The sequence below is a fragment of the Lepisosteus platostomus genome, chromosome 9 (assembly GCF_059453375.1).
Source record: "Lepisosteus platostomus isolate fLepPlt1 chromosome 9, fLepPlt1.hap1, whole genome shotgun sequence".
Classification (NCBI taxonomy): domain Eukaryota; kingdom Metazoa; phylum Chordata; class Actinopteri; order Semionotiformes; family Lepisosteidae; genus Lepisosteus; species Lepisosteus platostomus.
Window position 1 is genome coordinate 58,974,263 of NC_142619.1, and position 14,864 is coordinate 58,989,126.

General features: G+C 40.5%; 1 protein-coding gene across 2 annotated transcripts; it reads right to left on the reverse strand.

Moving 5' to 3' along the window:
* Positions 1-411: 411 nt before the first annotated feature.
* Positions 412-10,483, reverse strand: mterf2 (mitochondrial transcription termination factor 2). 2 transcript variants are annotated; one of them, XM_088645849.1, is made up of 2 exons: positions 10,287-10,483; positions 412-2,736 (listed from the first exon to the last, which is right to left on the reverse strand). In XM_088645849.1, exon 2 carries the CDS (start codon positions 2,692-2,694, stop codon positions 1,558-1,560), a length of 1,137 nt encoding a protein of 378 aa, XP_088501975.1. In that variant the 5' UTR covers positions 2,695-2,736; positions 10,287-10,483; the 3' UTR covers positions 412-1,557. The 2 variants fall into 2 exon arrangements, with proteins under 2 accessions (XP_088501975.1, XP_088501976.1); XM_088645850.1 differs by lacking the exon at positions 10,287-10,483 and adding an exon at positions 3,933-5,495.
* Between the last annotated feature and the right edge of the window lie 4,381 nt (positions 10,484-14,864).

Genomic DNA, 14,864 nt, shown 5'->3' on the forward strand with positions numbered 1-14,864 from the left:
AAAAGTGAAGCTGGAGGCATCAGGGTACATTTTCATTAGCATTGCTACTTCCTTCCTGTCTGAAAAAGCGCTTAAATGTGGTAAGGCAACTTTCTGACATTTTGTTTTTCAAAACATACCACAAGCTTCCTACAGAGTCCATGCCGTTATCTCTGGTACTCACGTTTTTTGTGATCTGGTTAATAAAGAAATACACAACCATTATGCCATGGTTATGGTACAGAGCTTAATTACATGAACAGATCTGTCATACTGTATGGTGTGTAAAGAAAAAAGGCAGTATATGGAGAACATAAACATTTGTATTGGATTTGCTGCCTTTATGTTAAGCACAATGCTGTGTGCAAACAGTACTGCAGAAGGCTACTATTCTTAGAATAGGTCCTCTGCAATTTATAGACAAAAACACAATTTTTAGACATGCATTCTTTTTAATATATCATTACCCTGTAAAAATATACAGAAGGCATCTAGAGAGCATCTCATAAAATGTGATAACATTTTCTTGATAAGGATGTTTTCAATAAAATTGTGAAAAATTCACAAATTTCATTATTTTAAAAAAAGTTTTCTTAGGCTTTCACTGAGATACTGTAAGTAAATTATAGTCTTTCTTAGAAAAAAGATTGGTGCCCAATCTTCCTAGTTCCTCTGTGTTACCAAATTAGAGATTTAAAGGTGAAAAGTTCTGCTCAAGCACTGAGAAATCCTTGTAAATGATTATTTCACAAGGCATTATGCAGTAAAGGTTTTGATCTGAACAACAAGTAAAGATTTACACAGTCCAGATCTAAAACCAAGAGGCCATCCCCATGTCATCCTGTCCCAGAGAAACCTGCCCTCTTTATGGTGCATCTCCCCATCACTGACAAGAAGGAATTTTGATGGAATTATCTGCTTTGTTGCAGACACCCTGCAGAGCCGACTAGGACCGACTGGTGAATCAGACTTGAGCCCCCAGGGAAAGAATAGGAAATGTTCAACCCTCAAACGTTATCATCATGATTGCTATCATCAGTAGCAGTACCAGAACTAGAAAGGGCAGTGTCTAAATCTGAAAAAAAAACAATACGATATTGTTTTCCAGAGACGATAGCATACAGCTAAGTATCTGCAATAAACTCCTATTACAGGTATTATCCATCCTCTGGTGCCTGAACCAGCAGGCACAGGATGCAGGGCTGGACTACACATCGGATGAGATGGCAGTTCACCACAGACTACAGTACTGTATTATATATAATAATAAAAATAAATCTATAATCTATAATATCTATAATATAAATGACTTTTGTGCTTGTGTCAGCATTGTACCATGATCAAGACTTGGAAAAGAATGTGATAGCCACATATCTTCTCCTTGCTTGAGACCATAGTGTGTCCTATGTCCTTCACACCCTGGGTGGATATATACATATAAAATGTAGCATTTAACTTTAACATACTGTTTCAGTGTTTTATAGCCTAATCAAATTTTAAATAAAACAATGAATACATTAATGTCTTTGAATAAAATTTCAAAGATTTTGTCAAATTCACCACCCAACACTGCTGTAATTATTCCTCTATTGTCAAGGGAGCAACTGGATTAAAAAGTGGCCGCTGCTTCCGCAGGTGTAACTTCTCGTAACTTAGCTCAAAATCTTTGTTTGTCCCATTAAGAGGCTCAAGGCTGCCCTTTTTTATATCATAACCTGATGCACTGAGTTTCTGAATACGATACTGTACTATCTGTGTAGTCAACTCTAATACTGATGGAGATTCTTTTATTTGGTCCACACTGATGCCTCTGCTTAAAAGTCCTTGTAAGCGATCAGACAGAACCGGGACAGAGTAGTAGAGGAGAGCTGGGCATTTTAAGACAATCTCTTTCAGCTCCCACTCGGTGCAGCACAGCACTGCTTTGGAGCATGTCAGGGTCTCTTCCATTCTGCAAGGAGAAAGCTCAGCAATAAATCCTCTTAGTTTAGACAAAAGCAAAAGGAGTTCTTCACTGGAAAATCCCTTTTTCTGAAGGAATTTCAGGTTCTCCTTTAAGGTCTCAGGGGCCTTCATTAAAATAAATGGGTTTTGGGTCAAAAGTTTCTGTAACCAAATTTGCAGATTGCCTTCCTTTCCTCCAAGGCTCCGATACATGTCCTGCAAAGTGCTGATCATCTGCTCATTCTGCTCCACTGGGTTGCTGAAGCTCTGAGATGCGCTCGCCATCAGTTTTATGATGGTCCTCTTGTTGATCTTTAATCTTTGGAAGAACTGTATGTTTGCCTTCTGGTTGATGTGCTGACTGGCAGTGAAAAATGAGTGGGGGAACTTCTCTATGATCCCCAGCAGCTCCTTCTCTGTGGGACACACTGACATCCACAGCTCTCTCTGGGCCCGGACGTCTGCTGGGGTGCACAGCACAGCCTCTGGGCACTGTTCCAGCACTGTAGCTATTAGAGTGGCTTCAGCGCCCAGCTCTTTTAAAACAGAAGCAGTTTCATCGACGTAGGCAATGTCTTGTAGAAGGACCCAGCCTTTCAGCTTGCGGATTTTTCTAATATCTACTGACAAACTGTACAGAGAGTTCACAGTGAGTTTGTTCTCGGCCCTTCCATTTCCACCGCCGGACACAGCGTAGCTCCTGCTGCCTGACAGGCAGGCTCTGACTCGAGGGCAGTGAACACAAAAGGGTGCTACTGCCAGTCGGAACATTTTGAAAAATTAACTGCAGTCTTTCCGGGTTGATTTTCACAGCTTGAAAGAAACAAGAAACATAAACCATAATTAATTCCGAACAAACATGTAATAAAACTTTATATCTGAATGCTTGTTAATCTGAGACCATTTTATAACGCAGGCAGAACTAAAATAATAAGTAACAATATGCAACACTTGCAAAATGCAAAATAACCTAGTAGAACAACAAACAAAAACAAACACTTTCAGCCACACTCACAGGACTTGACTTGAAGTGAGCTAAATTTAGATCAGGCACTTCAGGGTTATTTTTAACCAGATGTGTTTCTTCTTCAATAAGTGGAGTTAGAAAACCACTCTAACGAGTTAGCTCTTAAAACTAGTAACAATACTGTTCTAAACATTAATGAAAGGAGGCTACTTATTAGAAAACAAATTACAAATGTCTGAATGCTTACATTATTTAATGATTTCTTACAGACCGTCAATATGTTTTGTTTTTATCTAACCAAGGTTAGACCGAACTGCAAAATGTGCTAACACTTTATTTTTTGCAGGCTGGCCATTAATCACTGGGGGTGAAAATAAATGTGTGGTGGAAGAAGAGCAGAGTGCAGCATTAGGAGGTGACATCAAAGGTTGGCTTCTCTTACATTAATGCCACCCAGTGTACTTGTCCCAGATAGTATAATAGATAGTTTTAACTTTGATAGAATAAGTACAGCACAGAGCCTGTAAAACCAGCTTGTGTATTTTCAGCTCCAGTCATTTTTTTTTGTATAAGACAGGAAGGAGATGAATTGTGTTCCAGTTCTAAAGCACTGGCTACTTCTTGATACTTGGAACTGAAAGCTAAATCGTGTGGATGTGCTTTAAATGTGAGATCTGAGGCAGTTCAGAGGTCAATGGAAACCAATTTTGCACACTAATAGCATAAATATAACTAGGGGTAGTTTTCAGATCATGGAAATTACGTACCCAATTTCCCTTTATCATACCAACTTTTTGAGAAATTCTGACAAATGCTGCACTGAATTACACTATTACCTGTACTGTATATACAAAATTACAATTTAAACACGTACAGTGTAGCCTATTTGTTACTAAAGGGGAACTGTGGTCCCGATTTTTCAGACCATTTATTAAATGTCAGTAACAAAATAAATTGACAGCATCACAAAATTGTGAAAAAACTGAAGCACAAAATTGCGAACTTTGTGAAAGTACTGTATAGTCGCCATGTTGTTGCAAACCCCTGGTCTCGCCATGGGTGAGAATGAGAGTTCATTCGAATTGAGACGTAAGATTGTCCCTTCCTGCTCACTAGTCACTGTAAGCAAAAAGAGAAACTTGAACGGCAAACAACATTAATCCTTTTTTGTCTTTCTCAACTCGCATATATATTTAGATGATGCCCCACTATTGAGTATTTGGCTGTGTAGGACATCGTCATCACACACAAAACAGAGGATCAGATCAGCAGAAAGTAAAACTGTTTCCTTTTCCAATGGATATTCGACTAGCCAAGAGATAGGTAATAAACATGGGCCCTGATGTTAGGCCTATCGACAAATATCTCAATGAGATTCAGTGCAATGTACAAGCCAATAAGTACAGGTTGTGTAGCAGGCATTTTATCGCAGAAATGTTCCAACATGATCTGTATGAGTTAACAAGTATATAGTATATAGTTGTTGGCAAAATTGTCTTGAAGTTGATAAGATGAATTCAATTCTATTGCACTCATTCAATTCAGCAGTCTAGATAAAGTATCTAAAAAACATGTTGCCTTGTATGTGTCGTTTTCATAACATTGTACATAGTTAATTTGAGATAGGGCATGTATTGATTTTTTTTCTAATATGGACGTAATATGAATGATGATTCTTTACAACCACTAAATGTAAAAATAGCCTTGCAGTTCCCTTTTTCAGGGTTAGAGTCGGGCACAGTGTGTGTGTGAGCCACAAAGAAACAAATCCAAGATAATTTTGTTTTTGTCAGCACTTCCATTCTTTTAGTGAAGAATGATCCTCTACATGTTCTAATTGTGTTTAGGTGGTTTTAATTGTGTTGTACATATTTTCAAACACGTGTTGATGGTAATGGACAGTGACTGATTTAACTATTTAAGTGCAACAGTCTGCACAAGGAGACTGGCAGATGACAGCCTGGGAGAGGAGGAGGAAGGACAGGGAGGAGAGAGGACGAGAGAGGCAGAGGGGAGGGGAGGAGGAGAGGGGACGAGAGAGGCAGAGGGGAGGAGAGGAGGAGAAAGGGGAGAGGAGGAGAGGAGGAGAAAGGGTAGAGGGGAGGAGAGGAGAAAGGGGAGAGGGGAGGAGAGGAGTAGAGAGGAGAGGAGGAGAGAGGTGAAAGGGGAGAGGGGAGGAGAGGAAGAAAGGAGAAGAGGAGGAGAGGAGGAGAGGGGATGAGAGGAAGAGCAAGGAGATGAGGAGAGAGGAGGAGAGGGGACGAGAGAGGAGGAGAAAGGGAAGAGGAGAAAGGGGAGAGGGGAAGAGAGGAGTAGAGAGGAGAGGTGGATAGAGGTGAAAGGGGAGAGGGGAGGAGAAGAGGAAAGGAGACAAGAGAAGAAGAGGGGAGGAGAGGAAGAGGGAGAAGAGGAGGAGAGGGGAGGAGATGAGGAGAGAGGAGAGAGGAGAGGGGATGGGGACAGAGCTGCCAAAGAGCAGGCTGTAGCTATGGCAGCATAATTGAAGTCGATCAGTCTCCCAGTGAAACGCTTCCCTCTCTCAATCTTAACCACTCAGCGCACACTTTTTAGTATTTTAACTTAGGCTGCTGTGTGGTGAGTAAGTGTGTGGACTGCTGCTACAACTCGTGTTCAGTTTTCACCCTCTGATCATCCTGAAGTCACAGGGCTTTTATTCTGAGGAAAACTTAAAATTGTTCTTGATGAACCCGTATAGCTTGCAAGTACTACAATACCGCAGGTTTAACTAAGGCTGCGTGATCAGTTTCCAGGAGTGTCTGAAAGGAGTGATGAGGCTAGAATACATGTACAGGTGTACATTTTTGGAGTGGGAACTTGAACACCTGGGAATAACCTACCACAGGTAACCGTCAAAGCTAAAATAATTAGACCCAACAATCCATGATAATCAGTATGAAACCGAGATGATAATCTTTCTGTTAAAATGGAACACCTGATGAATTGTTTATGGGATATATTTTTTAATACAGCAGTCCTGTACTTTACTAATAAAATAAACTTCGTAATTAACCGTCCCTGTACAGTTAATGAGGAGGTCATAACAATTCTCAGCAGGGGAATGTTTGCAGCTCAGATGATAGGACAACCTCTAAGCCACTTCTTGTGTACAGAAGTAAAGAAGTCTGTCTATCTTGGAATTGGATTTCTGTCACACCTTTCCCTATGAAACCCTGAGGGACAAGCGTCCCTACAGGACCTGGCTATATCTCCCATTCACACTGCCTGGCAACTGAACTGCAAGGGGCTCTACGAGTCCAGCCATGTTCATAGCCACTGTGGAAAAGATGTGCCCATGCTAAGACACTAGACCCTGCAGTTAATGATGGCAATCGTGGACTACCTGGATGCTTAAAACAAGCGCCAAAGCAAAGCCTTTACTTATTAGCTAGCTAGCACTACAGCAAGGGAAATACATCCAGATTATGGTCAGAAAAAGGTCATATGGTCAGAGGCAACCAAATGCCTTAAATTAAGAAAAGGTTTAATAAGCACTGTTGCACCTTCAGATATGACACCTGGCAAGCACAAGCGAGAATAAGGAATGAAGTGCTCCATGTAATCAGACACAAAGAAACAGATCTGGGATCTGCTTACAGAGGCCAAGACTGGTGATGCTGAACTGTCTACACACATTAACTGGCAGATTAAAAACAAACATCAAATGGAGACAAGCGCAAAGGGCGACCTCAGTACAGTTACGGAAAGAGGCATTGCTTGCTTATGATTCTGAAAAAAATGTGTTAAAACATTTAGTTTATGAGAAGAAACAAGAAGATCTGGTCGAGCGCCACAGTGAAACCTGGAATGCCCATCATCTTAAATAATGTAGCAGCCCTTAAACCTATTCCTTGCCTACCAGCTGTCAATGGAGTTGTGGAAGAGAAGAAGCCTCATGACAGTCCTTGGATTTTCCCAATGGAGATACTGCCAAAGGAAGGCAGCATTGGGAAGCTCTGTACTGGTGCCTAAACATGATGAAGGTCCAAGATGAGTCTCTGGACCTGGTAGATCTGCTACGTCAGATGGGCATCTCTTCAGAAGGTAACCCAAAACTGTGTGTTAGACAGGCGGAGGGATATAGCCATTCAGGCTCTGAACTTTGTCCAGACCATCAGGGAAGAGCTATTTGCTTGCTGATTGCTCAGCTGAGCCATTCCAGAGGGCTGTTTGTGTGGATTGACAAGTGTTAGGAGGCTTTTAATGCTTTTGTAAATGTGCTGTGCCAAGCCTTTGTCCTAGTCCCAAAGCTGCAATCTGTATTAGATATTGCCAAAGCAAGTAACAAGGGCCTGCTAGCAGATTTCTCCAGTAAAGCGGACAGTAAATACTGTGTCACGAAGAGTAGTCCCTGCACTACGTTAAAGGTGAACTGCAATGCTATTTTTATATTTCAGGGTTAGAATAAGCACTGACGAGTGCATTTCAAATGACAATATAAGCAAAACGTGCACAGTAACTTGTAAGACCTCCAATTGTGCAGCGTTCTTCTTCTTCTTCTTTTTCACAGCCTTAGTCCCAGACTGTCCTGGGGTCAGCTGCTTTGGTTGCTCTTCTCCACTTGTCTCTGTCGAGCACATCTTCCTCACTCACTTCACATACCTCCATATCTTTTCTCACACAATCTATCCATCTCTTTCTAGGCCTGCCTCACCCCCTGTTACCTTCCACCTCAAATTCCATTACCCTCTTTGTTACTTCCTCAACATCCATCCTCATGATATGTCCATACCACCGTAACCTCGCCTCTCGCATCTTCTCAACCACATCCACCACCCTACATCGTCTACGGATTTCTTCATTTCTGATCTTATCCTTCATTGCAATCTGCAGAATCCATCTCAACATCCTCATTTCAGTTCTTCTCATCAAGTTCTCTTCCCTCTTTCCAACTGCCAAGCATTCGGCCCCATATAGTAGTACAGTTCTAATCACAGTCTTGTACATTTTGCACTTTAACTTTCTACGAATTTTCCTGTCACAGATTATTCCAGTTATTTCTCTCCACTTGTTCAATCCAGCTTTCACTCTTTGTTTTACTGCCTCCAGTGTTTCTCCTCCCTTTACCAGTTTTGATCCAAGGTATTAAAGCCATCAACCTGTTTCAGTTTTCCTCCATTTGTCTCCTCAACATTGGTTATAGTATCTCCTCTTCTCTCCATTACCATTATTTCAGATTTTCAGTCCGCCCTTTTCCAGACTCCTCTGCCATTTGAACACTTTCTCCTGTAGTTCTACTTCTGAATCTGCCATCAGTGCCACATCATCAGCAAAGATGAGTTCCCAAGGCACTTCTGTTCTTACCTCCTCTGTCAGTGTGTAGGAAAGGAAAGGACTTAGTGCTGATCCTTGGTGTATTCCAACTGTGATTTCAAACTCTTTTGTCTCTCCCCGTTGTGTGATCATCTTCGTAGTTGCATCTCTATAGGTTGCTTGAACTAACTTCACCATGCTTTCTGGTACTCCTTTCTTCCTCAAGCATCAATACACCACTTCTCTGGGCACACGGTCATATACCTTCTCCAAGTCCAGAAAGGCCACATACAGCTTTTTCCCTTTCTCTAGTGTCTTCTCCTGTAACTGTCAAAAATGGCATCTATTGTGCTTTTCCCCGCTGAGGATCCAAATTGTGAGTTGTGGATCCTGATTATCTTCCTGAGTCTCTTGTCCAGAATTTTTTCCAGGATTTTCAATCCATGTTCCAGACGTTTTATTCCTTTGTAGTTTTTACACTCCATTGGGTCTCCTTTCTCCTTGTAGATGGTAACCATACTGCTTTTTGTCCATTCTTCTGGAATTCTCTCTTCCTTTGCAATATTGTTTAGCAATCTCATCAGCCACTGAATCCCCTCTTCATCGAGGTTCTTAAAGTGTTCTGCTGCTATTCCTGATGGTCCAGTTGCTTTGCCCACTTTCATCTCTTTGATAGCTTCTGTCACTTCCTTTACTGAAATTTCTTGGATTGGTCCACACACTATGTCTGCCTCCACTAGGTTCTCCCTCCCAATTTTTTTACATTTAACAGATTTTTGAAGTACTCCAGCCATCTTTGCTTGATCTGTTCTTCTTTAATCAAGACTCTGCCTTCTCCATCCTTGAGTACTGCCACCCAGATAATATCTTTTTTCTGATCGCTCTATGTTTAGCAATCTTGTAGATTTGGTCCTCTCCTTCCTTTGTTTCAAGTTTCTCATACCATTCTTTCCAGGCTCTTTCCTTTGCTCTTGCTACACTTCTTTTTGCTACCTTCTTTAGTCTCTTATATTCTTGTAATTCTCCAGTGCCATCTTTCATGCTTTTTTATTTTCCTTCAGTGTTTCCTGAGCTTCCATATCCCACCACCACTCTTCATTTTCCCTCGGTCTGCCTCCTCTTGTCTTTCCACAAACCCTGGTAGCAGCCTCTTCTAGGATGTGGCTCATCTCAGTCCACTCTTCTTCAGCTGAAGGCTCCTCTGTTTCCTCTGTGTTGTTTTTCATTTCTCTCACCAGCCTGTTGAAATCTACTTTGTTTTCTCTCAGTTTCCACACTTTTGTTCATGCTGGGTGTTTCCTCTGCCTTATTCTTCGCCCCTTCAATATTGTGATGTCCATCACCAGTAGCCTGTGTTGTCTGGTAACAGGCTCATAGGCTGGGGCAGCGTTTTTACAGCGGGGGGTTAGTTTCAGAGAGATGTTCAATTCTTGTTCTAGCCCGTAGGGGCTAATCTGTTTGTCGGCCCATAAAGACAATTGTATTTTTTATTTTTTCTTTCAGTGTCTTGTGCGCTACTTTTAATCAAAATAAAACTAAAAAATGTAACTCTATAGCATAGCACAGCTAAACAGAAATACAAACTATTTGTACAATGACCAAAATGGATCTGATCGACGTACTGTACTGTACTGTATATACCATTTATTTAAAGCGTAACATAGAAGTTACCGTACTAGACGATAACTGGAGATTTAAAAAAAGTAAAATGTAAATCTCACATAGGTACGTAAGGCGAGAATCTCGATGTTAAAAATATAAAGGACTCCAATCTGACGTAAAAAGGGTCAAATTAGCAGATAATTTAATCGTTGGTAGTTTTTATTTTCTAGCGACGTAAAAGAACATTAAATTGAGGTGTTATCTGCATACACTATCAGCCTGCCACAAGGTTACAAATCCAGTACCGCATTCGCACAAGAAAATAAAAAGCAGAAATTAAAAAAGCAATGTAGTTAAAATGTAGTTAAAAATTATAATTGATCTTGCATTTTCATTGAGAGTGTAACTTCAGTAAGAGGCCAGTCGTGAGTCTTTAAAATATTAAATCACTAAACATTTCTTACGATCACCTATCTAGTTTATATTAACTATATTAGAGGAAAAAAATAACTTTTATCTTTACCTATTTGTTGTGAAAATGACAGCAGGCTGCAGCATAAAGGAAATGACGTAAGAGTTCTTACAAAAGCACCATTCTCAAAGACAAGTACGGCAGGAGCATACGTAAAGTGCGTAGTGGGGTTTCCACAGCAACGGCTATCATGTTGTAAATGGTGTTGTTTTGGGACGGTGTTACAGCTTCCAGTGTGATATTATAAACTAGTACTGGAAAGAACAGAACGTAATGACAATAAAGCAGTAAACGTAAATATTAAGGAGCAGGGACTGCTTATTTTACATGATGGTTGATTTATACTGTATGCCGAAACTTCGTTGACGTACAGTACTCAATTAGTATCTTATAAGGCTATTTCCTCGTTTTACTGAAATTGTCGTTTTACAGCTAAAGCTTCCCTGTAGCTCCAGACACCGTGAATGACGTTATTTATAATATTTACCTTTTCAAAACAAATAAAGGTGCATTTTATATCGTTGTACTATTCTGGAAGACAGGTGGATACTAATTTTCATATTAATGTCACCGACTGTGAAATATGTATATTTGTGTCTCGGATGGTGACCCCTAAATACAGCAACTACTTATAAACTTTGTAGCTGACTATACCGCCTAGCAATTTTAAAGGTGCAGGGACTTTTCCCCCTTTTACGAGTTCATTAATATCTACCAGAACCAACAGCGCACCCACAGACCAAACAAAACACTTTTCCTACAAATTTCCCTTTATTACAGACTATTAATCTACGTTTCACACCGAACTCAAGATGCAGGTTATGCACAATGGACAACACTCACAAAGCATATTGTAACGCTTACGGCCGACAGGCACTGTGTAAGAGCCGGCGTACCAGAGCAGGTGATGTCACCGCCCTTCCCTGTGATAGCAGGACCACAGTTACTGGGCTGTATAGAGATCTCTCTTTAGCTCACGGGGCTGGGTCGCTGCAGAGAGACGCGGGAGTCCCGGGTTTGAGCCTCCAGTCGGGATGGGGTCGACCAGATGCGGCAAGGGCGCCCGCCTGAGCCCCCGTTGCGTTACATTGGTGTCAGGAGTGGGATGGGATAGCCCTTCGCCGGGGACGGCGATTTAAGCGGGGGAGAGTGTAACGCTTACGGCCGACAAGCACTGTGTGTAAGAGCCGGCGTACCAGAGCGGGTGACGTCACCGCCCTTCCCTGTGATAGCAGGACCACAGCTACTGGGCTGTAGAGAGATCTCTCTTTAGCTCACGGGGCTAGGTCGCTGCAGAGAGACGCGGAAGTCCCGCGTTCGAGCCTCAGTCGGGATGGGGCCGACCAGATGCGGCAAGGGCGCCCGCCTGAGTCCCCGTTGCGTTACAATATGAAAACAATTTACCCCGGTTACCCAAAAAACATTGTCCCAAAGTAGCAGTCAAGCCTTGCACTTTAGATAGATACTTTTTTGATCCTGTGAGGGAAATTGCAGAAACTTTACCAAAAACCTATCCAGTCAGAAACCTGCCGTGTCTCCGTCCGCCACAGAGAAGAAACTCGTCGGTGGTCTTAAAAATCCTCTTCCATCCTGGCCAACCCAAACAATGTGGTCCGTAATGCTCCTAGCACTACTCCACATCATTACACTAGAAAAAAAAAATATGATTATTTCAGGGTTTTAGAGTATTCTAAAAATGATATTTTCTAGGAGACTTTATGTGCATCTCAGATCACGTTCATACAATCATAGGTTATTCATAATAAATAGTACCTACAGTATAGTGTAGTCTTAAAGCTTGTAATAGCAGTAGGTCTAATAGTATTGCTAAATACAGGGAACTGCTTTCTTTTAAAGAAATCAAGAAGAATTAGTGCATCAAATATCTGGAGGTCAAACATAATTGATTATACCGCTGCATCATAATCATTATTATTAGGTTTCCTCTGTGAATATTGACTTACAGCAATTCTCAAACATTTAACTGGAATGGAGGATTTTTTTTTTTATTACACAAGAGCCTGGAGATAAAAGAGCTCTCAAGATCAGTGTTTTGATCAGGAGTTGCTGAATCTGCACCATGCAGCAAATCTGTGTTAGGAGGTCTCATCCCAAAGGTTACTGTCACTGTACATAAGGAGAAAAAATAATTGTATTTCAGAGTAAATCAATATATTTAGTTTATGAATGGATTGGCCTTTCTAATCTGAGTATAATGTTTTTCAAATTTGAGCTATAACTGATGTGTGTATTGGATGAGATTTGTGATTGTTTTTTGTGATGTGATAAATGTGAAAAAATGTGCTCTAATATCATTGTTTGATGTGATTTAATTAATGTTAAAGGATATTTGAATGCCTAAAACATTTCAAATGTACCCAGTCAGTTTTTAGAAATGCCTCGATATGGTGCTTTTTAAACATTTTCATCCTTTTAAAATCTTGAGTCTTCATTTATTTGACCAAATCTAATATGTCTTCAAGGGTGTCATTCTCATCTTCTGGAGGACCTACAGTACTGTCATCCAGTTAATTAATCATGTTGTTTTCTTAATTAGATGCACATATACAGTATAATATGTATTAGAGAGTATATAATTAAGGTAATCTACAGTTGATTACTCAACTCCAATACACTGGCACCTTCATTGGAACTAATGTTATTCTTCGATCTACAGTATTTATCTTAGTTATGAATATTGTGAATTTGCGGTGTAACTAGAAGCTTCAGCAGGTTGTCAGGATGTTTCAGGTTACCGAAAGGATAGCAGTACCTTTCTGACTCTGGACACAGTGTGAATTAGAAACTTGGGCAGCATTGAACAGACACAATGTCAGAGGTCATCCTTAAAGGGCCTTTTTCCTATAGGAGCCCACATAGGGGAGGTGCCTTTTATTAATCATGCTGGCACTGGTAGCAAAAGACAACATAAAAGTGTCATGTAGCAATAGCTGTACGTGTGTCAAATCTCCCTTCATGAAAGACAAAGTCTTTAAGTCTGTAAAGATGAGCCCCTCATGCCTACTCGTGTTTACTACAGATCATACAGCATGCACAGCCCAATACTTGTTCCATACTTGTCTGAGTGTGTGACTTCTTCACTTTAATATTCAATTACTTAGCAATGATATGTTTTTGAAGTAACATTCTTTCTTGAAGTTTGTTGAACATTAATTCAAGCCAGTGTTTACTGTAAAGATTGCAGGTAAATAATGTGAAATTATTTAAGGAGCATCAATACCTATAACTGCCAGAACATACAGTAGTAGATATACATTAGTTATTGTTCATAGAAACTACAGTAAAATATAAATTGAAAACCATTTTAATATCCATTACAGTGCTTTATGTTCAATGTTACTATTGTTAATCATTGTTAAACTGCCATGCCACCTACAAACATATTTTTACTGTTCATGTATTTCCATTATTAATAAATCATGTTTAAATTACTATTTGAATTATGAGTTAACTGTCTAAAAAAGAACATTATCACACACAATGCAAACACATTTTAATTCCAACCCAGCCAAACTATTACCACCTCTGAGGACACAATAACTAACAATATTCAATTTTTTCTAAAGTAATTTTTAACTGAAAACCAAAACAAGTTACAGTACATGAAAATACCACTTCTACTAGGACTGACTGTTTTCTTTCCTTAATATTTTAATCCTTTCTCAGTCATTCTATCCTTGTTCAATAGTCTAATGCAGAGATTAGTATCTCCCATTCTCGCTAGGTTAGTAAGGCATCATAGAAATTCAGGAGAAAGGTTAGATACTGTACTAACCTTTGCACACTATCGCTCACCTAGACATATACTGAAGGTCTCGAACCCAGGACTTACTTTCATGTATCTCTTTTGCATTCTCTCCCCCCCCTCCAGCCTCTCTATCTACACTCCTGCAGCAGCTCCCTAACTCATTCCTCGCAGTAGAGAAGGGGTTGGGTAGCCTATCCAGCCCAAGATAGGGTGCCTTTCCCTTAGCTAGGCGAGCCTCTCCAAATACTTTATACCGATTCGTCTCTCTCTCTTGCATTCATTAGAATCTAACAGAACTGCTTAAATAAACATTTAAGGCCCTAAGAAAACAGGTGATTTGACATCTTCAGGTCATTTACATAATTAAAAGTCAGACCTAGAATGAAAACGACTCTGCAGCCTTCAAGTACTGTAGTAACCATGTTACCAGGCTCTTTGATTTTAAGAGTTCTATTTAGATGCATACTGTACACTCAGTCACCGGAATCAGTTCTGTGGGTGGTCGAGGACTTCCAGCTCTGTTAACTTCTACTGAGCTCAACAAAACTGGCCAAATAATGCCTAGCCTTTATCGGTCATGACCTCCTGATAATCCCCATCTATGAACTGGCTTTGTAGCTCTCTGCTCATTCCCTTTAATAACTGATGTGTGGTGATCGTACTGGTAAACATTGGCTGCTGTCTCATCATCCAGGTGGGGCTGCATACTGGTGGTGGTGGAGGGGGTCCCCATTACCTGTAAAGAGCTGTGAGTGGGGCATCCAGATTCGTATTCTTATTGTTACAAACCATCAAGCACATACAACCACATACACGCCATCCTTTCTTTCATCCATTAACACGTGTCAGCGAAAGGAGAA